The sequence below is a fragment of the Hyperolius riggenbachi genome, chromosome 3 (genome assembly GCF_040937935.1).
Source record: "Hyperolius riggenbachi isolate aHypRig1 chromosome 3, aHypRig1.pri, whole genome shotgun sequence".
Classification (NCBI taxonomy): domain Eukaryota; kingdom Metazoa; phylum Chordata; class Amphibia; order Anura; family Hyperoliidae; genus Hyperolius; species Hyperolius riggenbachi.
In genome coordinates, this window is record NC_090648.1 from 298554242 (window position 1) to 298576727 (window position 22486).

Here is a 22486-nt window from a genome sequence, read left to right on the forward strand (position 1 = left end):
ATGCGCATTGCTTTGGTGACACGAGTTACCCTGTGTTGCCATAGCAATGCGCACCTTTGCCCTGTAACGCACAGTGTTCTTGCTGTGTTAGTACCTGTAAAATCCCAATGCTCCACTGCGCAAGGCTACAGGCATATAGAGCATCAGGCCCCATGACACCATCTGCCAATTTCTGTTGGAAGCTTTGTGGAATGAATGTGGTTTATATACCTGTAAATTAGTAACCAAGCAGGAATAATGTTAGCCATTAATCCTTGCAATGTGTAGAGCCAAACAGAAAGCCCCCCCCCCCCCCCCCCCCAAAAAAAAAAACCTGGAATAAACAGCTAGCGCCAAGTGCAGCTGTGACATGCCAGTGCAGTGACCCATAGCAGCCACTCAGAAGTCCTCTATTTATTGGTCTGAGTACAGCTAGCTGAAGTCTGTTTTCTTGTCCTTACTAAGCAGTATTTCTGCCATGCCCACTAATGTTAGTGAGTTAGGAGTAATGGTGACCTCATGCTGCATATGTTGTTATGAATGTCAAGAGGAGATATTTTTTTTTCCCCACATGAGATTTTCTAACAAATTTCTGTGATTTTAAAGGACAACTGTAGTGATAGGGATATGGAGGCTGCCATATTTATTTCCTTTAAAGCAATACCAGTTCCCTGGCAGCCCTGCTAAGCTATTTGCCTGCAGAAGTGTTTGAATCACACCAGAAACATGCATGCAGCTAATCTTGTCAGATCTGACAAACATTTCAGAAACACCTGATCTGCTGCATGCTTGTTCAGGGTCTATGGCTAAAAGTATTAGAGGCAGAGGCCCTTCAGGTTAGCCAGGCAACTGGTATTGCTTAAAAGGAAATAAATATGGCAGCCTCCATATACCTCTGACTACAGTACTCCTTTAAGAAAAAGATTCCTGTACAGATATACAGGACAGGCATCTGAACTGGCCATTATCAGCTGTACTAGGTGATGCCATATTTGTTGGCAGAAATCCCTGACTGAGAGATCAGGAAGAATAAGGCTCTCCATCAGAGCTGCATTAAGGGGAAATAAGACCCTAGCAACTTTGATGTATCCCCCATGGCCACCTGGATTTTTATGGTTAGATTTGATGGGGGCTAGCATTATTCAGGCCCTGAGTCCCTTTCTAGGACCCAGACAATTGCCTAAAGTGCCTCGTAGATGATCCAGCTCTGGACTCCATTATAGTATCCCCACTACGATGTCTTCCATGATGATGTCATCATTTATAGTGCTCTCAGCTATAGCACTCTGCTCCCCCTTGGCCTTCCTGCTCCTTATAATGTCCACTCTATATTGTGTCCTCCGCTAAAGTGTTCCCACTTTTAGTGCCCTCAATAGCTTCACCTGCATGCAGTGTAAAGTTGGAAGGATTACGGTCTTGTAGCTGAAGTTGATTTTGGCATTGGTTTTAAAAACCTTTTACCCCCTGAATTGGTCCTCACCTACAGTCATGAGTTAAAAAAAAAAAAAAAAAAAAGCACGCCTTGTCAATAGAATGGAGGGTCCTATTCAAGATCGGCCTACTGACATTTTACATCCCTGAATAATCTGGGCCCTGGATACATGAAAGATATGTTGCAGCTGCGTAGCCCTACATAGCCAATCCCTGCATAGCCATACCCAGAGTCCACTTGGAAACTTTTGGTCCCAGAGCCTTTTGTCATGCTGCCCCTACGTTTTGGAACACCTTACCTCAACAGATCATGACAGCTCCATCCCTGGACGTGTTTAAATACAGACTGAAAACCCACCTGTTCAGTTTGGCATTTGCAGAAATATAACTTTTGTTGTGTGAATACTTCATCCTACTACCAATTACTGAATCTGAGAGAGCTTAAGCGCTTTGAGTCCTATGGGAGAAAAGCGCTATAGAAATGTTATGGTATTGTATTGTATTATTGTAATACATAACTGTAATAACTAGCAGAACCGCCGCCAGAACGCACATGGCGGCGGGTTCCGCATCACAAGCGGGAGCCTCCGCATCCTTGCCGGCAGGCGGAGTAGGGCAGGCGGCGGAGTCCGTAAGCTCGGCGGACTCCGCCGCACAGTTGCTGCCTGGGGGGGGTCATCCGCTCCATCGCCGGCTCAGTGTCTCCGCCTTACGCACACGCGCGAGGAGACAGGAACTTTATGCCTCCAGAAGGGGAGTCAGCTGACTCCAGCAGGTCCTTGGATTGGCTGTGGCTCTGGGGCGGCGCTGGGCAGCTCTCTGGCTACATATAGGACTTTCTTGTCAGTAGCAAGTGGTCTGCTGCCGTGAATACTTCTGTGTTAGCGCTCAGACCTTAGGCTAGATCCCAGGTGTCGAAACCAAGGACTTCACACCTCAGATTAGGATTGTATTTGATTGTTTACCTGTGTATGACTCTGGCTATTCCTGACTATCCTTTACTCTAATCGTTATTGTACTTCCACCTATCAGATTCAAGTTGCCGACCCTGCCTGTTTACCGACTCTGAATCAGCCTTCTGTTTCTGTACCTTGCCTGCCCGCATAGTTACCGACTATTGGCTTGGTTTCTGACTATTCTCCCGTCTCACGTCTCTGTACTGTTGCCGAACCTCTGTCCGTCTGACCTTTCTCCCTTCAGTGGAACGTCTCCCACTGTAGGGTTCTCTCTTAGGCTTGCCTCTCCGAGACGCTTGCCCTAGCAGACCGTTACTGCTAGAGGCCGAGATTCTATCTCTGCCCCTTTTGGAGGATCTCACACACGGGGTTCCCATTCAGGGGTAACCACACCTCTGAGGAATCGCCGTGTGGTGGATATTTCCACTACGTTGTGAATTTTTACTGCATTTATTGTTACCGCATTTATTCGTGTGTCGATTACCATGTTTTGATCAGCCCGCATTATAAGCAATTCCGCAGATTGCTATAGAATCGGGTCTGTCCTTGTATTATTGGTGATTCTGCGGATCCCCAATAATCAAGGTGCTGGGTGTGACACTGATCTCGTCTGATCGTTTCAGGCCCTAACATCAGTAGTGAGCCTTCCGCTGATTTCCCATCAGGAAGATACTGATTGCCTTGCTCTTATATATCTGCATTAGTGGTTGTACTGCAGATAATCACGTAATCAGATCTCCGTGCTCTAGCTGACAGATTGTCACAATAACTTTTTTTTTTTTTTCAAATTTTCACTTGTGTAACATTCTCTTGTTACAGAACAAGGCATGAGTTTCATTTAATACAGTTTATCTTGTTAACCCGATAGCATCTTCAGTTGAAATATTTTGTTTGAAAATGCTGCACTCATTTTAACCTCAACTTGTAGAACTTGTTGTTCTGCCTACTGAGGTCATGCAAAGCGGCACAGGGAGTGTTTTTATAGTTAGCTGTTCTGGATGCTGGACTGGCTTCTCCTCTTCCTCCACCTGTGAGGAAACGCTCCCAGCATCCTCTTCTGACTTGGTGCTCAGAGGATGGAAGTCTCCTCCATCACCCCTCTTCCACCAGCGCGTGTTGCTGTACCACTGACACTACCCTCTGAGCCTCGATCACCTGTAATAGCATGTGATCGAATGTCAGAAGAGGATGTTGGGAGCGTATTGCCACGGGTGGATGAAGAGAGGAAGCGGGTCCAACGGCCAGAACAGGTTACTATGCAAGCTCCCTGCACCGCTCTGCATACCCTGCCTAGCCCACCAGACTGGGCAAAGCACACTTCCCCAGTGGCAGGAAATATTTGGCCCTGCAGGTTAAGGACCACTATCACGCCAAATTGTAAAAGTAATATTGAAATGAAGTTAATCAGGAACAACTTACTTTGAGTGATTATTTTGCTTGTAAATGTGCTGAAAGGTAATTTTATCAATTGGGTGATATGTCATTTATGAGAAGTTTTGTAAATGGAGCCCAATTAAGATTCTCCAAGAAGAAATAGGCTATTAAAAACCTAAAACCAAAACCTTTTAAAATGTATATACCTACTGTAAGTAACAGGTCATCTTCCTGATCATTTTGAGCCGCTTTTAGCTGGTCTCCATTACTCTAATCATCATACATCCGTTTGAAAAATTGAATTCCTTGTTCTAAAATGACCACGACCCCGGAAATACTTCTGGGTCATGGCACATCCCTGATGGCTCGTTTCCACTAGAGCGAATCTGCATGCGTTTTCTGCATGTTTTCTGCATGCAGATTTGCATAACCAATACAAGTGGATGGTACTGTTTCCACTTGTCAGGATTTCTTAGCGTTCTTCTGTGCAGAAAAAATCTGCATGGCAGAGCCATCAGAATTCACACACCCTGCAAAGCGGTGTGCGAATCGCATACAATGTAATTAATAGGAAAAGGGTGACAAATGAGAAGCTGCTTTCCCGGGGGTTGGGGGGGGGGAGAGGTCTTGGCTAGAGGACACAGAGGTGTGTGTGATTCTGCAGGGTACATGTCTCTGTGTCCCATTTAATCAAGAAAGTCCACCTCGGATACAGCCCTTACAACTTACTTGTATTATATAGTCTTATAAACCGACATCGCTTCTGTATGTTCCAGATTTTGGAAATGTCAGTAAAATGTATAAAAACTTCACCCTGTCCCAGACAGGTCTCACCTGGTTAAAAGTGGCTGTCAAAGGCAGCCTCTCTCAGCATTCGTCCCTTTTATGGCCAGGGACCGGGCTCTTGATCTGTAACCAAGACACTGGTGCAGTGTCCAGTGGGGGCTGCAGGCAGGGTGGTCTCTCAGACCGCTAGCTGGGATGATCCACAGTGTAACTGCTAGCGAGCTAGATCGTTCAGCGTAGGCGCATGCTCTCCTCGAGGTCAGTGAAGGAAAGGAGAGAGCAGCGTCCCTACGCCATGCACAGCTGGTAGTCATATGCACAATAGCAGCATCAAGTGGTTGTTAAGCACCGCAGCGGCGACAACTAAAAACGGAGGCTAGAGGCTCAGAGGAGAGCATGCGCCTACGCTGAACGATCTAGCTCGCTAGCAGTTACACTGTGGATCATCCCAGCTAGCGGTCTGAGAGCCCAGCCTGCCTGCAGCCCCCACTGGACACTGCACCAATGTCTTGGTTACAGATCGAGAGCCCGGTCCCTGGCCATAAAAGGGACGAATGCTGAGAGAGGCTGCCTTTGACAGCCACTTTTAACCAGGTGAGACCTGTCTGGGACAGGGTGAAGTTTTTATATATTTTATTGACACTTAAGCTGGCCATACACTAGGCCGATTACCCGCCGATCGACAGCAGATTCAATCACTGGGATAGAGTCTGCTGTCACATCGTTCACGCTAAACGCTAAATTTCGGTCTATTTCTTCCCGAAATAGATTGATCGCTCCGTGCGGGAAATTACCGTCGATCGCCCGCGGGTAGGGAGTGCATCGCTAGCGGCGTACGATCAACGCAGGTATACATTACCTGAAGCTGGCTCCCGGCATCTTCTCCGCATCACCTCCCGGCTCCCGGCTGGCATCTTCTCCGCATCTCCTTCTGCATCACGACATCCGGCATCCGTGTATAACTTCCTGTGTCACTGCAGTGACAGCGAAAGTACAAATAGAGGGCGCTCTATTTGAACTTCCGCTGTCACTGGAGTGACAGAAAGTTATACGTGGATGCCGGATGTCGTGGTGCGGAGAAGATGCGGAGAAGATGCCAGCCGGGAGCCGGGAGGTGATGCGGAGAAGATGGCGGGACCAGGCTTCAGGTAATGTATGCGGGGGGGGGGGGGGGGCGACAGCGGCAGCTCAGCAGATGGTGAATCGGAAATCTATTCACAATCTGTTTGCAGTAAAGGCAGCCATACGATCCCTCTCTGATCAGATTCGATCAGAGAGGGATCTATCTGGTGGTCGAATCTGATGGCAAATCGACCAGTGTATGGCTACCTTTTAGAGTGCTCTCTCCTTTGTGTGTTTTTATTCTGTTTAGTGGATATAGAGAGCTGCCTAATAAGGGACTGCCAGATCGCACCTACAGGGAATTTTGTCCTTGACTCTTGCAGATGTGCCATTGTTGAAGAAGTGTGCTTTTTTGAATGGATTACCATATGTGAAAATGTCTGATATTGAGTACAGCAAGGTCATTGAGTACAGTAGTATGATGGAACAAGTCTCCCAACTATGTAAAACAGGAAAGATATTGATATTGGTCATTGGTGATATTGGTCATGTGTGATATCACAGCTGATCAATTTTTTAAAAACAATTTTTTTTTCTTTTTGCAGATAAAAAAAAAATCTATATGACTCTTAAATTGACTGCAAGGTTGAAATCTCTGTAGGATGTAATCTAAATAAAGACAAATTGTTCTCATTACTTTACAAATAGAAGGTTGTAATAATCATGTGTTACTAGCATAAAATTTACTCTATCTGCCCCAAATTTACACATCTACATTATGTTGGCTTTAGTAAGCTCTCACCTTCACAGTTTGAAAATTGACTTGCAAACGGGACAGTTAGAAGTATATTGGTAGGACTTAGCTGTATCCAATGCCAGTGTCAATATTTCTGTATGGAATGTGCACGTAACATACTCATGGTAAACGTCATCTGAACTGAGAGGGATATGGAAGTTGCCATATCTATTTAATTTTTAACAATCCAAGATGCCTAGCTGTCCTGATGATCATCTGCCTCTAATACTTTTAGCCACAGCCCCTGAACAAGCATGCAGATCAGATGTTTCTGACTGAAATCTTACTGGATTAGCATCATGCTTGTTTCTGGTGTGTAATCCAGATACTACTGCAGTCAGAGATCAGCAAGACTGCCAGGCAACTGGTATTGTTTAAAGGAAGTAAATATGGCAGCCTCCATATCCCTCTCAGTTCAGGTGTACTTTAATATTCCATGTCTTCCGCTTCAACACAGGTACATTTGTGAAATCAGCGCACTGAACTTTTTCTTCATTTCTGAAACAAATATTTACTAATGAATGTATTTTTATTGGACACCGCATAATCTCATATTAACAATTCCTATTCATAGTAATTCAAATCAAATCATATTGTTAATGATAACTTAAAGGAAAGCAAATAGCCTGCCTATATTTCTGTCTATCCTTTAACAAAAACCCCACATGTTACTTACCTTGATGCAGAAAATGGGATTTGTTCAGACGTGACACTATTCTGCAATCTTCTATTGGTGAAGTTAAGGAGTTGCTTTCAGACATATTATTATTATTAGAATTATTTTTTTTTTTAAATTAAGCTTCGTTTTTAAATAAAAGTACCTGCTGTAGCAAATGCCTGCTTGCAAGCTCCGTTAATTTCAGTATGATGTTTTTCAATCTCCTGCACACCAACTACAATATAGGCTGACGTTCTGCTGACATTTAGAATTCAGATTATTATATTTGCTCATCTAAATTGAGCTTTTGGTGTTCATTAAAAAAACAGAAGCACACAATCTACCGGTGCTGTTTTTCCTTACTGCTGAAAGCTATCTAGATTGCTTTTTTATTTTGTGATAAGGCAGAGGACTTGATCCATTTAATGCTGGTGAACAGTGCTAATCTCAATGTAACACTTAACATGGTATGTTAATTAATTGGACGTGTAGAAATATATTTAGATACAGCTCAATATTTAATTCACCATTTAGATTTAAACTAAACCTCTCTCCTAAAAGCAAAGATCTGCACTACAAAGAGTATTTTTGATACATACTATCCAGATTTTTATGATTTTAATTTCAGTAGGCGGTGACTACGGATAAGCTAGTATATTTTCATGAGAAGCACAACTTTTGTGTGCATGGGCAATAGCTGGGTTAGCGAGGGTTAGTTCACCTATGTCACCACCTCTAAGCGCTGTGCTGCCTGCTGCTTTCCAGCTTCCTGACACTTCCACCACCTCAGCGGCGCTTCCAACTGTGAAGGCGATAGTGGTTACAAAGATGGAGAGCGTCAGCAAGAGGCAGCGGCATAGGTCTCTCAGCTGTGCCTTTGCCCCCCCCATGCATAAAGTTAGAACATACCTGGGGAAGCCACAGTCCTTCTTGGAGAAGCCTTGAAAGTAAGAAGCCTTAAAAGTAAATATTCACGGTTCCTAAAGTCAGATTTGGAGGAAGTTCAGTATAGTTTTGGGGTTGCTTTGCTGTTTTTGGCACTGGTAGACTTGACTATTTAAATGATATTACAAAATCTCTGAAAATTTTCAAACAATTCTAGGGTGCAATGTAGGGCTTGGTGTCTAAAAAAAAAAAAATGGGTTTTCAACTGAGATTATAGGTGTTACAAAAGGCCATTTACCCAAACCAAAGTAGAAAGCACCCAGAAATAATTTAAAAATAAGTGCTGAAGAGTTCTGAAGTGGCCAGCAATAAGTCCAGACCTAAATCTCATAGAGCACCCGTGGGGAGATCTAAAAACAGCAGTTAGGAGAAGAGACCCTTCTAATCTGAGAGACCTGGGGGAATATTTAATTCACTTTTTCACCTGAGTTTTCGCCTAGGTGGTATTTTTACAACTTGTAAATAAAATGCATTTTTAATTACCAGAAAGCAACAACATGCTAAAAATAATTTTGATAGTAGTTTTTCAACTAATTTTTGGTACTTCTTAAATTATAAAATGCTGAAATGTTATCAAAAATACAAGATGAAAAAATACTCGTTAGACTTACCGGTACACGGTATTTCTACGAGACCTCCAGGATGGCCCATAATTGAGAGTACCCTAGCTCCTCCCTGCAAATGAAACACAGGCTTTGCATTAGATTAATTGAAGTGGTATAAAGGACAGGTGCTTCCTCTCATTATCAGTTTTAACAGAGTACACCCAGTGATTCGCCCGAAAACACCACTCCGTGTCAAATTAGTTTAGAAAAGGAGAAAACCCTCTCACATCGGTCCAGAAAAAGAAGAACACCTCGTGAGATAGGGAGGGAAGTAGAAGGGCCATCCTGGAGGTCTCGTAGAAATACCGTGTACCGGTAAGTCTAACGAGTATTTTATCCCTACGTCCTCCCGGATGGCCCATAATTGAGAGACCCCAGAGAAGTTTTACCTCATTTTTAGGGTGGGATAATAGACTGTAGGACCTTCCTCCCAAACACCATATCTTGACTTGAGAGAACGTCTATTCTGTAATGTTTGACGAAAGTTGTTGGAGTAGACCAGGTCGCTGTTTTACAGATCTGATCTACCGACACTCCAGCCCTCTCTGCCCATGAGGTGGACACTGATCTAGTAGAGTGAGCCGCCAGTAGAGTTGGGACTGGTTGATTTGCCATGACATAAGCTTGGTATATAGTTTGTCTAATCCAATGAGAAACCGTATTCTTGGTTGCTGCGTGCCCTCTCCTTTGACCCGCAAACGCAACCAATAAATTATTATCTTTCCTCCATTCTTTCGTCCTTTTAAGGTAAATAAGAATTGCTCTCCTTACATCCAGTAAATGCAAATCCCTTTCTTTGTCATTTTTGGGGCTATTACAAAAGGATGGAATGATTATGTCTTGTTTTCTGTGAAAACTTGAATTTACTTTAGGTACATATGTGGGGTCTGGCCTAAATATGATTTTGTCCTCTAACACAGTCATGTAAGGATCTTTTATAGAAATAGCCTGCAAGTCGCTCACCCTCCTTGCCGGCGTGATCGCTATAAGAAAAGCTATCTTAAGAGTCATAAACCTTTCAGAAGATTCCTGTAAGGGTTCAAAAGGTGCCTTTATTAACTGTAGTTCCAGCAAAGGACCAGCACCACACGAAATCTACTTATAGCTCTCTTAGTGCATTATTAGTGCAGGCATGACAGCAACAACAGACGCTGTTTCGGCCTATTCGGGCCTTTTTCAAGTTGCTCAAAGGTCATCAAGTAATACAAAGTGTCACAAGTGTATATATAATACATATAATACCCTCCCACCAAACATACTGACCAATCAGGGCGGCCACCACAGCGAGGACCTGATGGGAGACTGGAAAGTCAGCAAATCGCAGACAAGAGTTTTAAATTCAAAATATAGTCCCCACGCCTCCCACCAGGGAAGCAGCGAGTATACCCACCTGCAGCCAGCAGAAGTAATAGCTACCAACGGCGCATCATGTCAAAAAACCGCCGTCTCCCTCAACGGAAGCGGAACGGAAGGACGTCATAGTCATGTGCTGAGTCACATGACCCGCAGCACTGACCCACGTCAGCCAATCACATGCGTCATTATGGTCGCGTAGCAACGCGTACACTAGTGCTGGCCATGCGGAAAGCGGTGTTAATGCGGCCAAATGTGCGCCATGCAAACAAAGTAATGCGTGCGCACATAATGACAAAGTGTAAGCCGCACCACTCACCGTACCGCAGCAAGTAAAGGGGAACTCTTCTGCTTCTCTTAATGAGGCCACCCGGATCAATCTGAAAATACACAAGATTAAAAACAGCACGGATTAAAACCTGATATACATAAAGCAGCAAACAGATAAACAAGTATATAAATTGTAGAAACAATTATGAGGCACCTAAAATCAAATACAGAACCCCAGGTCAAGGTTTATTAACTGTTGTAGTATCCAGGGGGGGAACGTTTGTATCTTTACCGGCTTGTTTTTTGATATCGCCTTGACAAAGGCTATTACATGGCGATTTTTTGCTAACTGTCTGTCTAGAAAGACTGATAGGGCTGCAATCTGCACCTTAATCGTACTCACCGATAGGTTCAAATCAACCCCATCCTGTAAAAAGTCCAGGATTAGCGGTAAGTCATTACTTTTCAGGATCAGCCCTTTCCTAGACTTCCAACCACAGAAAGTTTTCCAAACTTTAAAGTAAATTTTCCTAGTTACTTCCTTCCTTTTTGATACTAGCGTTGTAATTACTTTTTCTGAGAAACCCTTTTCTCTTAGAACTTGTTTCTCAGGATCCAAGCTGTTAGTTGCAGTCTGTGCAAATGAGGGTGATACTGACCCTTTTGAGCAAGAAGGTCCTGCCTGATAGGTAATTTCCACGGGTGCTGAATTGCCAGACTTTTGACGAGTGGAAACCATGCTCGTTTGGGCCACCAAGGGGTGATGAGAATAACCGTGGTTTTTTCCTGTGTTATTTTCCCCACTACCCTGGACAGGAGATTGAACGGAGGGAAGGCATATACTAATCCCTCGCCCCAGGGAATGGACAGCGCATCCTGACTTTCTTGTGAGGATGATGCTGTGAGGGAACAATAATCTGGAAGCTTGGTGTTCTCTGGTGTCGCAAACAGATCTTTGTTCGGAAGTCCCCACTTTTGTATTATCTGTTTGAATACTTCTGGGCAGAGCTCCCACTCCGATTCCCGGATGAAATCTCTGCTCAGACCGTCTGTCAACCAATTCTGCGTTCCCTTTATGTAGGTTGCTGCAAGGGACCTGACATGTAGTTCCCCCCCAGTTTGAGATTTGTAGAGAGAGAGCAAGGAGATCTGGTACCCTTGTCCCTCCCTGTTTGTTTATGTAACTTACTGCCACTATATTGTCTGACAAAACCAATACTTCTTGATCTGTCAGCAATTTCTCAAAGTCTTTTAGTGCTTCCCTGATTGCTAGGAGTTCTCTGAAGTTGGACGTCCTTTTCTTCTGGTCTGGACTCCAGCTTCCCTGACTCTGATGCCCCTGGCAGTGGGCCCCCCAGCCCCAAGCGCTGGCATCTGTCGTAACCCGTACCGTTGGGTTCTGGACCCATTGGCGTCCCTGACTGAGGTGGTTTACTTCTAACCACCACTCCAGAGATTTCCTTGTAAAGGAGTCTAATACTTTGATCTGATTTAGGGTTTTGTGGTCTTTGTCCCAATTTTTTAGGAACCAATGTTGAAGCACTCTGGAATGAGCCTGAGCCCACTGTACTGCTGGGATACATGACGTCATTGAACCTATTAGAGATAACACTTGTCTCAGTGTTACCATTTGTAACGAAAGGAGGTCCCGAGTTTTTCCGGTAACCTTCCTGATTTTTTCCTCGGGTAAGAATATTCTTTGCGCTACTGAATCCATAAGGTAGTCTAGAAAAACCTTTGTCTGAGCTGGTGATAAATCTGACTTCTCGTAATTCACCAGCCAGCCCAGGCGTCCTAAGGTTTGAATGCAGAGGTGTAGATCCCTCTCTATTTCCTTTGTATTCTTTCCCAATATTAAAAAGTCGTCCAGATAGGGGATGATCTTTACGTTCCTTAAATGAAGAAAAGCTATGACTTCCGCCATGATTTTGGTGAAAATTCTTGGAGAGGCCACTAGACCGAAAGGGAGTGTGCAAAATTGGTAATGACAAATTGTCCTTCCAATCTTTATGGCGAACCGTAAAAATTTCTGATGAGACACTAGTATCGGGACATGCAGATATGCATCCTGGAGGTCCAGGGTGCACATAAACGTTCCCGGCGTTAGAAAGTTTCGCACAGAGTAAATGCTTTCCATTTTGAATTTTTTTTCCCTGAGGAACACATTTAACCTCCTTAGGTTGATTATCATTCTGAATTTGCCCGACGGTTTTTTGACTACGAATACATGGGGATAAAACCCTTTTCCCTGTTGACTCTGTGGTACTGGCAAAATTACTCTCTGTTCCATGAGGGAAGTCACTGCTTCTTTCAAGGCCTTTGCCTTTATTTGATCTTTTGGCAGACTGGTTACGTAAAATTTTTCTGGTGGGGGGGGCCTTGAATTCCAGTCTGTAACCCCTTTTTATAACGTTCAAAATAAATTGATTTTGGGATACTGTTCTCCACTGATCTAGGAAGAACAGCAGTCTCCCCCCCCCACCCTTAGGACGTCATTTGGGGTCTTTGTTGCCCAGGGTTGTGGGCCTCTGTGAAGTAGAGGCTCCCCTACCCCTGCCCCGGGAATAGGACCAGTTCCTTTTGGGGTCTGGGGTTCTACCACGGAACCCAGTACCCCCTCTCCCCCGAAAATATTTCCTGAATTGGCCTCTCTTACGTTTATCAGGGAACTTTTTTCTCCTATCCGTAGACCGGGTAAGTACTTCGTCTAAGTCTTTTCCAAACAAAAGATTTCCCTCAAATTTTATGGCACAAAGACGGGCTTTAGAGGTTAAATCGCCCTCCCAGGTTTTTAACCAGGTAGCTCTTCTAATTGCGTTAACTAAACCCAAGGCTTTAGCTGCAGCTCTCAGCGACTCCACCAGAGCATCAGCTAAAAAAGCTAGTGACCTTGCTATCACCGGAAGAGACTCAACAATTTCCAAATGAGGAGTACCTGAGACCAACTGATTCTGTAATTCATCAATCCATGTAATCAGATTCCTGGAGACACAGACTGATGAAATGGTGGGCCTACAAAGAAACGAAATTGCCTCCCAAGAGCGTTTTGACAGAACCTCCACTTTTTTATCCATTGGGTCCTTAAGCGCTCCTGTGTCCTCAAAGGATAAGTCGGCATCCTTCGAGTACTGGGATAAGGAGGCGTCCAACTTTGGACACTTTGCCCACCTCTGAATCTCCTCGTCTTTAAAGGGGAATCTCCTTTTAAAAGATTTGAGGATAACCAGTCTCCTCTCCGGTGACTCCCACTGGTCATCAATAATAGAATCGAGGGCTTTATGTATAGGAAAGACTCTGCCTACTGGAGTCTGTAGTCCCTTATAAATTTCGTCTTGTACCGAAGTCTCTTGTGCTGTAACAGAAATCTGTTCTGAGTCATAAATCGCCTTTAGAAGCTCCGCCGTCTCGTCTGCACTAAACAAGTACCTAGAACCCCTTGTTGGGACAGGTAATTCCCCGGACTCTATATCAGAGGGGTCCTCTTCCATATCCTCTAGCTCCTCTATGGAGGAACCGTCCTGCTGTGGATCAGACACTGGCACAGCTTTACCGGAGGAAAGGGAAGTGGGAGCCCCAAGGGGCTTCTCTGACATAGCCGCCCTTAATGCTTGAAAGGTAGTTTGCATTTCTGTAGTAAATGAAGCCAAAAAATGTTTAACCACTTTAGAGGATTCTTGCTCCTCAGACTCATCTAAGCATTTTTGACATAGGGATTTTAACCAAGTGTCAGGCAGTTTTATATTACAGGTATTGTATCTTTTAGATTTGTTTTTATGTTTAAGAGAGGTTTTTCCGTTATCTTTAGCCTGCTGGAGAAACACACACAAATAACTAACATTACTATTTATCTAGTTTTAAGCAGGTGAACATGCTTTCAAGATTCAATACAATACCTGTCCTGCTGACAAATGGCTGGATATAGCCGCCTTCTTTGTAGGCTCTCCAGCAGTAACAACGGAGTGATCCATACTGCTTGAAAACTGGCTTCCATCTGATTCAGACTCCTTAAAAGGAGACTGGAGGCTCCACCCCTTCAGTCTAGGGGACTTACAGCGCGATCTTTGATAGTGGCATTTCCAATACTTTTAGCTGCCACTATACAGGGCCCTTTTTCGGGGCTTACTATTCCCCCATTGAGTACCCCTGCACTGCCCGACCGCAGCAGTCAGTGTCCCTCCTGGATCTGCACGCAGATCACGGAACTCCTGTGGCCGCGGGGAAGCCAATCGCCGACCCACCCGAAAGCGGAAGTACGTCAAAGGGGCGTGGCCAATGCGGCGAGGATCCGGACGCCAACCAAGCATCCGGTCTCGATCTCCACGTGGCGTGAGGCCCCATCTTCCACCCGCATTAAGCCCATGAGCAGCCGGAGGGGAAAGCAGTTCCCCACCTGAAACGGAACTCCGTCTCCGCTCCCGTGCGAGGCCCACAGACAGCCCCAGCCGCCCGCAGTGCCTCAGACCCAGGTCACCAGCCTCCGCCGAAAATCCAGGTTAGTCTGCAGGCAACACCATGCCTACAGCACACACAGGGCTCATGGTCGGTAGGGAGGGCGCGGAACGCAGAGGCCACCACGACTCCATCACATGGCCCCTGGTCCCATAAAAGCCTGCGAAACCTGCAAGTGAGGAAACACAGTGAAAACTGATAATGAGAGGGAGCACCTGTCCTTTATACCACTTCAATTAATCTAATGCTAAGCCTGTGTTTCATTTGCAGGGAAGAGCCAGGGTACTCTCAATTATGGGCCATCCTGGAGGACGTAGGGATAAATTATCTCCTAGGAGAAAACTTAGGAGAAAAAGTTAATTGCATATAGGCCCTGGAGTAGGGATGGAAAAGCCTTATTGATTGCTACAGAAATAGATTAACATCAGGTATTACTTTCAAAGGCCACGCTGCCAAGTATTAAGTTGAGGGTGCCAATATTTTTTGCCCAAGCCAATTTTCTCTCAATTTTGTATCCTTCCATTGATGACAACATAAAAAATAAATATGACAATACCAAAGTATTTGTAACTGCAAAACATTTATGGGAGAAGTGGTGTGTTTTCTGTCATAAATGCAAGGATGCCAGTATTTTTTTACCATGCCTGTACACTGAGAACTCATATTAAAACACGCCTGATATCACAAATACAGTTTTGTTTTTGTACATATTTTCACAGGCTGCTCACTACAGTGAATGGTACTGTGTGGAAAAGCACACCAAAGTCACTCCTGAAGTGTTTCAAAAACACACTGCTTAGATTACTTTTTAATTGTAAATGCTGACACGAAAAGTGATGGATGTGCTTTCATCAGGAAATGCATGTGTTGCTGCATGGAAAAAGAACAAGCGCATTTAAACTGGACATGTATGCGTTCACACAACCATGCATGCATGCCATGTCTTTTTTTTTTCCCAGGCAGGAGTCCTTCCTTTTACTGGGCATGTGCAATTGTGACCTCACACATGCCCAGTCCATACAGACACAGCCCTACTCGTGCAAGTGGAGTATGGCCACACTTGTACACGAAGGGGAGCTTGTTTCTAACTAACACCAGAAATAAGCATACAGCTAATCTTGTCAGATCTGACAATAATGTCAGAAGAAAAACAAATAACATTTATATTGCGCTTTTCTCCTGGAGGAGACTAGGATGGGCTCTATAGGCAGTAGCAGTTTTAGGGAGTCCTGCCCAAGGTCTCCTACTGAATATATGCTGGCAGGAAGAGCTGAGATTTTAAAGCGGACCTACACCAAACTTTTTTTTTTTTTTAATTCCAAATATTTAGTTGCACCACTCTGATACATACAAAGATAAACACTCATTCAAGCCTATGAGAATTTCAGTGCATGCTTTTCACCCTTCTCTTTTCATAACTAAGGTTATACAGGTGGCAGCAATTAGCAATTCTTCCTTTTCCGGACACCATCTACTACACCAGTTTGCCAGGTTCTGTCCCGGCAAAATAAAAGGAAGGGAGGGGTTCCTCCAATAAATGTAAAATATTTTATATTTGTCATCATGTAGCTGAAAATAGGCTGCTATTTATTATTATAATTTAGAAAATAGATTTTATTTCTGAAATCTTGTATTTTTAATTTGGGTCCACTTTAACCCAGGTCTCCTGGGTCTCCTGTGTCAGAGGCAGAGCCACTATCCAGCAACTGCAGAAAAACCTGATCAAGCATGTTTCTTTAGGGTCTATAGCCTCATCTACACCGTACAATTTTTCATCAGATAGATGGATCTGTTACATAGATCTAATAAGAAATTGCCTCGTGTGTAGACGTCTAAATTGTTTCAGATCAATTTTGCGATAAATTTTGCTTTGATAAGTACCCAAAATCTATTGCAAAATCTAACGCAATCCGATTGGACCAGTTGGAAATTATCGAATAGATCCGTCTAATAGAGCCGATTTGACAGATCCTCAACGCTTGGCGTAAATACTGGGTTTTTGCAGTCATCAATAAAGTGCTCTCAGACAGGTGAGGTGACCGCCACCCAGACAATAAAGCCTCATCTACACTGTACAATTTTCCATCATATCTGATCTATTCGACGGATCTATTCGATAATTTCCAAGACTTCTGATGACACCTCATATGGATGTGCTGGGCCTGAGCAGCTGGTGATTCCTGTTTTTGAGCCGACACCGAATTAGAGCTTGTATTTCTGTTATCTACTGTTGAGTAGGCTGGCTATCCTGCTGATCTAATGGGAACTGGAGACTGGGTACTTGTCTACTGCTACTCTTCAACTTTTAGTGAATTACATCTACATGATACACATTATACATCTAAAAGGGTCCCTGTCCTAAGGACCCGTGATGTAAGTATATGTAAACAGTTTTATACTGTGTTTTCTGGCTGGAATAAACTGGTTACTTTTTTTTGTTTATTCAATCTGGTGACCATTGATCTTTTATTGTCTGGGGGGCAGTCGCCTCACCTGTCCGAAGCACTTTATTGGTGATTGCAGAGACCCAGTGTTTACACCAAGTGCTGAGGATGTTTGGCAATACTTCTGAGGACAGCCAGCCTGGTAGTGTTTAAAAGGAATAAATATGGCTTAAAAGAAAATAAATATGGCAGCCTCCATGTCCATCTCGCTTCAGTTGTCCTTTAAATTACACTTGCTTCTTTGCATACAATTTTTTTTAAATTTGCATGTGAGCTGGAATTATTTGCAGCTTATTGAAGATGTCCACATGACAATCAGGGAAGTAGTATTGTTATGAATGGGTCAGCAATGGTGTTCTCCTTCATTCCCTTGGCATAGGTTTACTTTAATGATGGAAGTCAAATAAGGTGACAGTGCTGCAAACTTGATCCAGCATTAAGCTTGTTACAGCTAATGTAAGAGTATTGCTCTGGCTTTTCATTTGGCATTAGTGGTGTAAGTTGAATTGTGATGCATGTAGTGCTGTGTTGATACAGAAGGCTCCCTACAAGCCTTTGTGATATGAAGATATTCATATGCATGCAAGTAATAGATGTGAATGCAGTTATACTTAAATAATAGAGCAATGCTTGGTTACAAGACATGTCAAACCTTGTGAAACTTACTTTCTGAAGCTGATCATGACCAAACAAATGAAATTGGATTATTAATAACTATATCTAGGTCCTGATACATGCAATTTTTTTTATGAGTTACAGGCGAAACTCGAAAAACTGAAATATTGTGAAAAAGTCAATTTAATTCAGTAATTAACCTCCCTGGTGGTATGATTCCTTCCTGATTTTAGGGTCTAAAAGTGGTACAATTTTTTAATGTGCTTTTAGACACTAAAAGCAAGAAAAAAATCATACCAGGAAAGAGCCTGGAGCAGCCCCTGCACTTGCTCACCTCCCTGGGATCCAGTGCTGCAGTTCTCCCTCCGTCCTCTGGGTGGTGCTGTAACCCTATAGTGAGATTGCCAGTTGTCGTCATGGCGACAGTCGGTGATCTCACCAGGGGGATGCAGAGCCTCTGTGTGGACAGGGAGAGGAATGGCCGCCAGTGTCTGGATCAGGGAGGTGAGTGAGAACAACCACTGTGTGCAATGCTCTGCATGGGCCTCCCGGCGGCTACCACAAGTGTGGCATGGTGTTACCGCTCTGAGCTGTGGTTTTCCACCCAGAGTGTAGCTTGTGGTTACCACTAAGGAGGTTAAACTAAAAAAGAGAAACTAATATGTGAAATAGGAACCCTTTTGCAGGTGTTTTGGATTAATTAGCTGATTAGAGTCTGACACTTTGAGCCTAGAATATTGAACATTTTCACAATATTCTAATGGTCTGAGATTTTGATTTTGGTTTTCTCATAAGCTGTAAGACGTAATCCTCAAAAGTATAACAAATAAAGGGTTGAAGTATCTAGCTTTACATATGAGTCCATTTCACTTATGAGGGCCCATTCACACTTGCGTTTGCAAAATGCCGGTGATTTTTGCCGGCGTTTTGCAGGAGTGATGTTTCCGCGATTTCACGCGGAAAAATCACTGAACACTGCTGCAATTTTTCTGCGATCGCGTTTAGCACTTCTATAGCACTGAAACACGATCGCCAGGAAATCGCCTGAAAATGGTGCATGCGACGCATTTGCGTTTCACGTTTTTGGGGCGATTTGCGGCGATTAGCGCAAATCTCCCAAGTAAGAACGGGCCCATAGGGTTTTATTACACTTGCGCTTTTTAAAAGCGCTGGTGTTTTAGCGTTTTGCCAAAATCTCGGCAATACGCTGTAGTGTAAATGGGCCCTTAGTTTTACCTTTATAAGTTGAATTGCTGAAATAAATAGAATTTTGCAAGATAGAAGATCATTTTTTGAGTTTAACTTGTAACTTATCTATAGAATACGGTACCTGTTTTTCACCACACATAAAGTTTTTAAAATAAAGTTAAAATATTATTAAAGCCTAGTTAATAAGGGACAACTTATTTGTTATGGTGTTCAATGTGCTGCAAATGTATTTTCATAGATAGTATAACAAACTGGTAGAGTAGAGTCACTAAAAAGTAATTAGTGTAAATTTTGCTTTATGATTTTAACAATTAACACACGAGCTTTGCACTAATTTTTGCACATATAATTTTGCATATTCTAATATTATTATAGAATATTTCTCTAGCAGTATTACAGACTTGTCCAGAACAGCTTCTCAGCTGCTCTCAGAGTTTTTTTCACATGACCTCTGGTCTTTAAAATATCCCCATGACTTCATCATTATAGCCGCACTGAACTATACCAGGATAAAGGCTAAGGCTAGTTACACACCGGGACGTTGCGTTATAGTGGACGTTATGGTCGCATAACGTCCCCTAACGCAACGCCTGCCGGTGTTGGTAGAGGACATTGAGTGAGCCGCGTTAAGCGGCTCTTTCCGCATTAGGACAGTGAGAGTGGCGCTGATTGGCCGGCAGGACCACGTGATGCGGAGTGAAACACTCCGCATCACGTGGTACCGCCAGCCAATCAGCGGCCACCAGTGCAGTGCATATTGAGTAGCCATGTGCGCGGCTACGTAGCGGCCTCTCCCCGCCTCAGCACTGAGCATGTGCAAACAGTGTAACGCGGCTTAAGCCACTGGAACGCTATAGTATGCTGCACGTTCTGAAGAACGTGCAGCTTTACATGTAACGCAGCGTGGGCAGTGTGAACAGCCCCATTGACTTTGTATTGCTATGAGTTGGGGAGCGTTACAGGCTGCACTAACGTGCGCCTGGTAACGTCCCTGTGTGGAAGCAGCCTCACAGAAGGGACTGATTCAGTCGCTAACATTATTAACGTTGCATAAATATATGGAGGCAGCAAGTGAGATATGGTCCGATGTAAGTCCTCTTCTACACTGCCTGCATTTTTGATCGGACTTGCAATGCTGTTACGATCGCATGAGAATTGCAAAACGCAAGAGCAATGCAGAAATAAAGAAAATCACATATAATAATTTATATTAGTGGGACAGCAATGTGATAATCATATGATATTCTACATTTTGTCTGTTATTCTTGCTGCCATACCAATATCGCAAATGTTATCGCATTGTGTTTTCATTTGTCAGTTTACTGTAAAAGAGCCCTTAAGGTGATTTAGCCATAACAGACTTGTAGAGGACAGGAAAAGAGCCAGTGAGTATGTAGTTCTTCCAGCAGTTTCCAGAAGCCAAAGGCTAGGTTCACAGTGAGTTGTAGCAGTGCATTGTGTTATGAGGTGCACATAAGGCAATGCAAAGTTAGCAAAAACAAAAATTGTTGTTGCATGCAATGTAATGCGCACAGAGAAAATTTTGGGAAAATAAATGTGACTTCAAGGTTATACAAATGCGCAACATATTTCAATGTGCCCCTTTTATTAACGAACATACAAAACTGAGAAATTAACATGTATTGCTTTTGCCATAGACCTGCATTGTGCGTGTCAATGCATGCGATTCTAGCAACGCGCTGTATGCTCTGCATTGTAGCAATGGAATTGGTTGCAACGGGAACTGATGCAATATGAAGCGCTCAGAGACTTTGGCCCTAATTCAATTCACTTTTAAAAGTGTAACTGTCAGGCATAAAATCAAAAATAAGGATTCTAACCAGGCAATCCAAAAGTTAAAATCATTCCCCAGTTTACCTGGCTCTTATCAGAATCAGAATCACGTTTATTTCGCCAAGTACAACGGGGGTTGTACCCGGAATTATTTTTGGCACAGACAGGGTCGGAGTTGGTATAAACACATGCGTGCAATCCAACATATACAGTCAGGTACAGTAGTACAAGTAGCATATACCTATATATACAGCATACTGGCTATAACGACGGACGCGTGGGGGAGTCTGGAGAGCTGTGTGAGGGGAGCAGCCGGTGGCGCTCGCTCAGCTCCGCAGCAGCTCCAGACGCCCCGCCGTGTGTCCTGGAGAAAAGTGGACAGCGAAAAGAGAGAAAAAGAGAAGGAATATCTAAAGAGACTGAGGAAGGAAAGAGAGAAGAGAAAGATTGCAGTGCAACCCAGTCCATTTAAATGTCTCACTTGGCAGGCAGCTGCTGCTCTGGCACTGTGTGGTAAGGTGCTAGTGGGTGCCAGTTCGGTGGGCCCCAGCCAGATGCTGGAAAAACTAGGGCCCCAGCAAGGTTCCTGATCAAGGTACCTCTGTGGAGGGCCTGGATGCCTTCAGTGGCAGGCACCAGCAGCGAGGAGACCCCGTACAGTCGCGGTGGAGAGGCAGCGGCAGAGAGCCACGGAGGGCATTGACTGTGCAGTGGTGTCTCTGTGGTTGTTGTCCACATGGTGGATGGCTGCGGCTCTGTGATGGCGGCGATCCCGGGATCCGGAGCACAGCATGCCCAGGCTCTCCATGGTGCGGAGAGCAGCGGTGGAGTGGCCTGACCTCCCCAGAGCAGCTGCAACTGGTCTGGAGGTCAGCGGCTGCAACTGCCTCTGACCTCCCCCGGCGGTGGAGCGGCTTATTTGGTACACACAGAATTTTGAACACAATAGGGAAGTTTCAGGGCATGCTGGGTTGTCCTTTTTTGCTTCTTTATTTCCCCTCCGACTTAACCAATGCAGCCTTATTGGCTGAAGCCTCTTTCCCTCCTGTTTTCCCCGCCCACTCTTCTGTTCCTCTCTGGCCAATATTTCTCATGCTGAGACAATGCACTTTCTATAGTGGAGGGTGGACAAATCAGGCAGAGGAGAGTAGGGCAGGAAATGACATCAGGATTAGCTTCAAAATAGCCACACTTCAAATGGGAAATGCTAAGAAGGATTTTCTCTTTTTGTACTGTAGAATAATCACTAAAATCAAAACGTGGACAGTGCAATACATATGGTATGTAAGTAGAGCAAGTATTTTACTTATATATGTGTTTTTTTCTGCGATAGTATGGCTAACAGCTCCTCTTTAAATGCAATTCAGATAGCCATCATGTGAGTGAGAAATGTTTCTTTGTTGCAGGTCAGTTACTCCGTTTGAAAGTGTTCAGAGACGATCATGGTTCATGGATGACAATGTTTTTCAGCACTATACTTTTCCTCTTCATATTCTCTCACATCTACAATATTTGCCTTCTTATAGCTGGGAATATGAGGTAAGCACAAATAGTGTTATTGATGTTTCATTTAATGATGCTGTAAGTGGACCACTGAGGTTTTATAGACTGATAATGTGATGCTTGCATATTTTTGTGCCTCCTGGTAGAAAATCCAAAACAATATGCGGAGAAAGCTTGCAGGGTGACATGACAAGGTTTAGCAAAACAGTTGCTCAGAGCAGCCAATCAGGCTTCGTCTGTTAAGTCTAACAAATATT

General features: G+C 43.9%; 1 protein-coding gene across 3 annotated transcripts in view; it reads left to right on the forward strand.

The window, feature by feature from the left end:
• Window positions 1–22486, forward strand: part of TMEM117 (transmembrane protein 117) — a 268344-nt gene that overhangs the window by 22801 nt on the left and 223057 nt on the right. For all 3 annotated transcript variants that reach the window (XM_068276571.1, XM_068276572.1, XM_068276573.1), the window contains exon 3: window positions 22133–22265. In XM_068276571.1, coding sequence (XP_068132672.1) covers window positions 22133–22265 — 133 coding nt within the window. The remainder of the gene's footprint in view (window positions 1–22132; window positions 22266–22486) is intronic.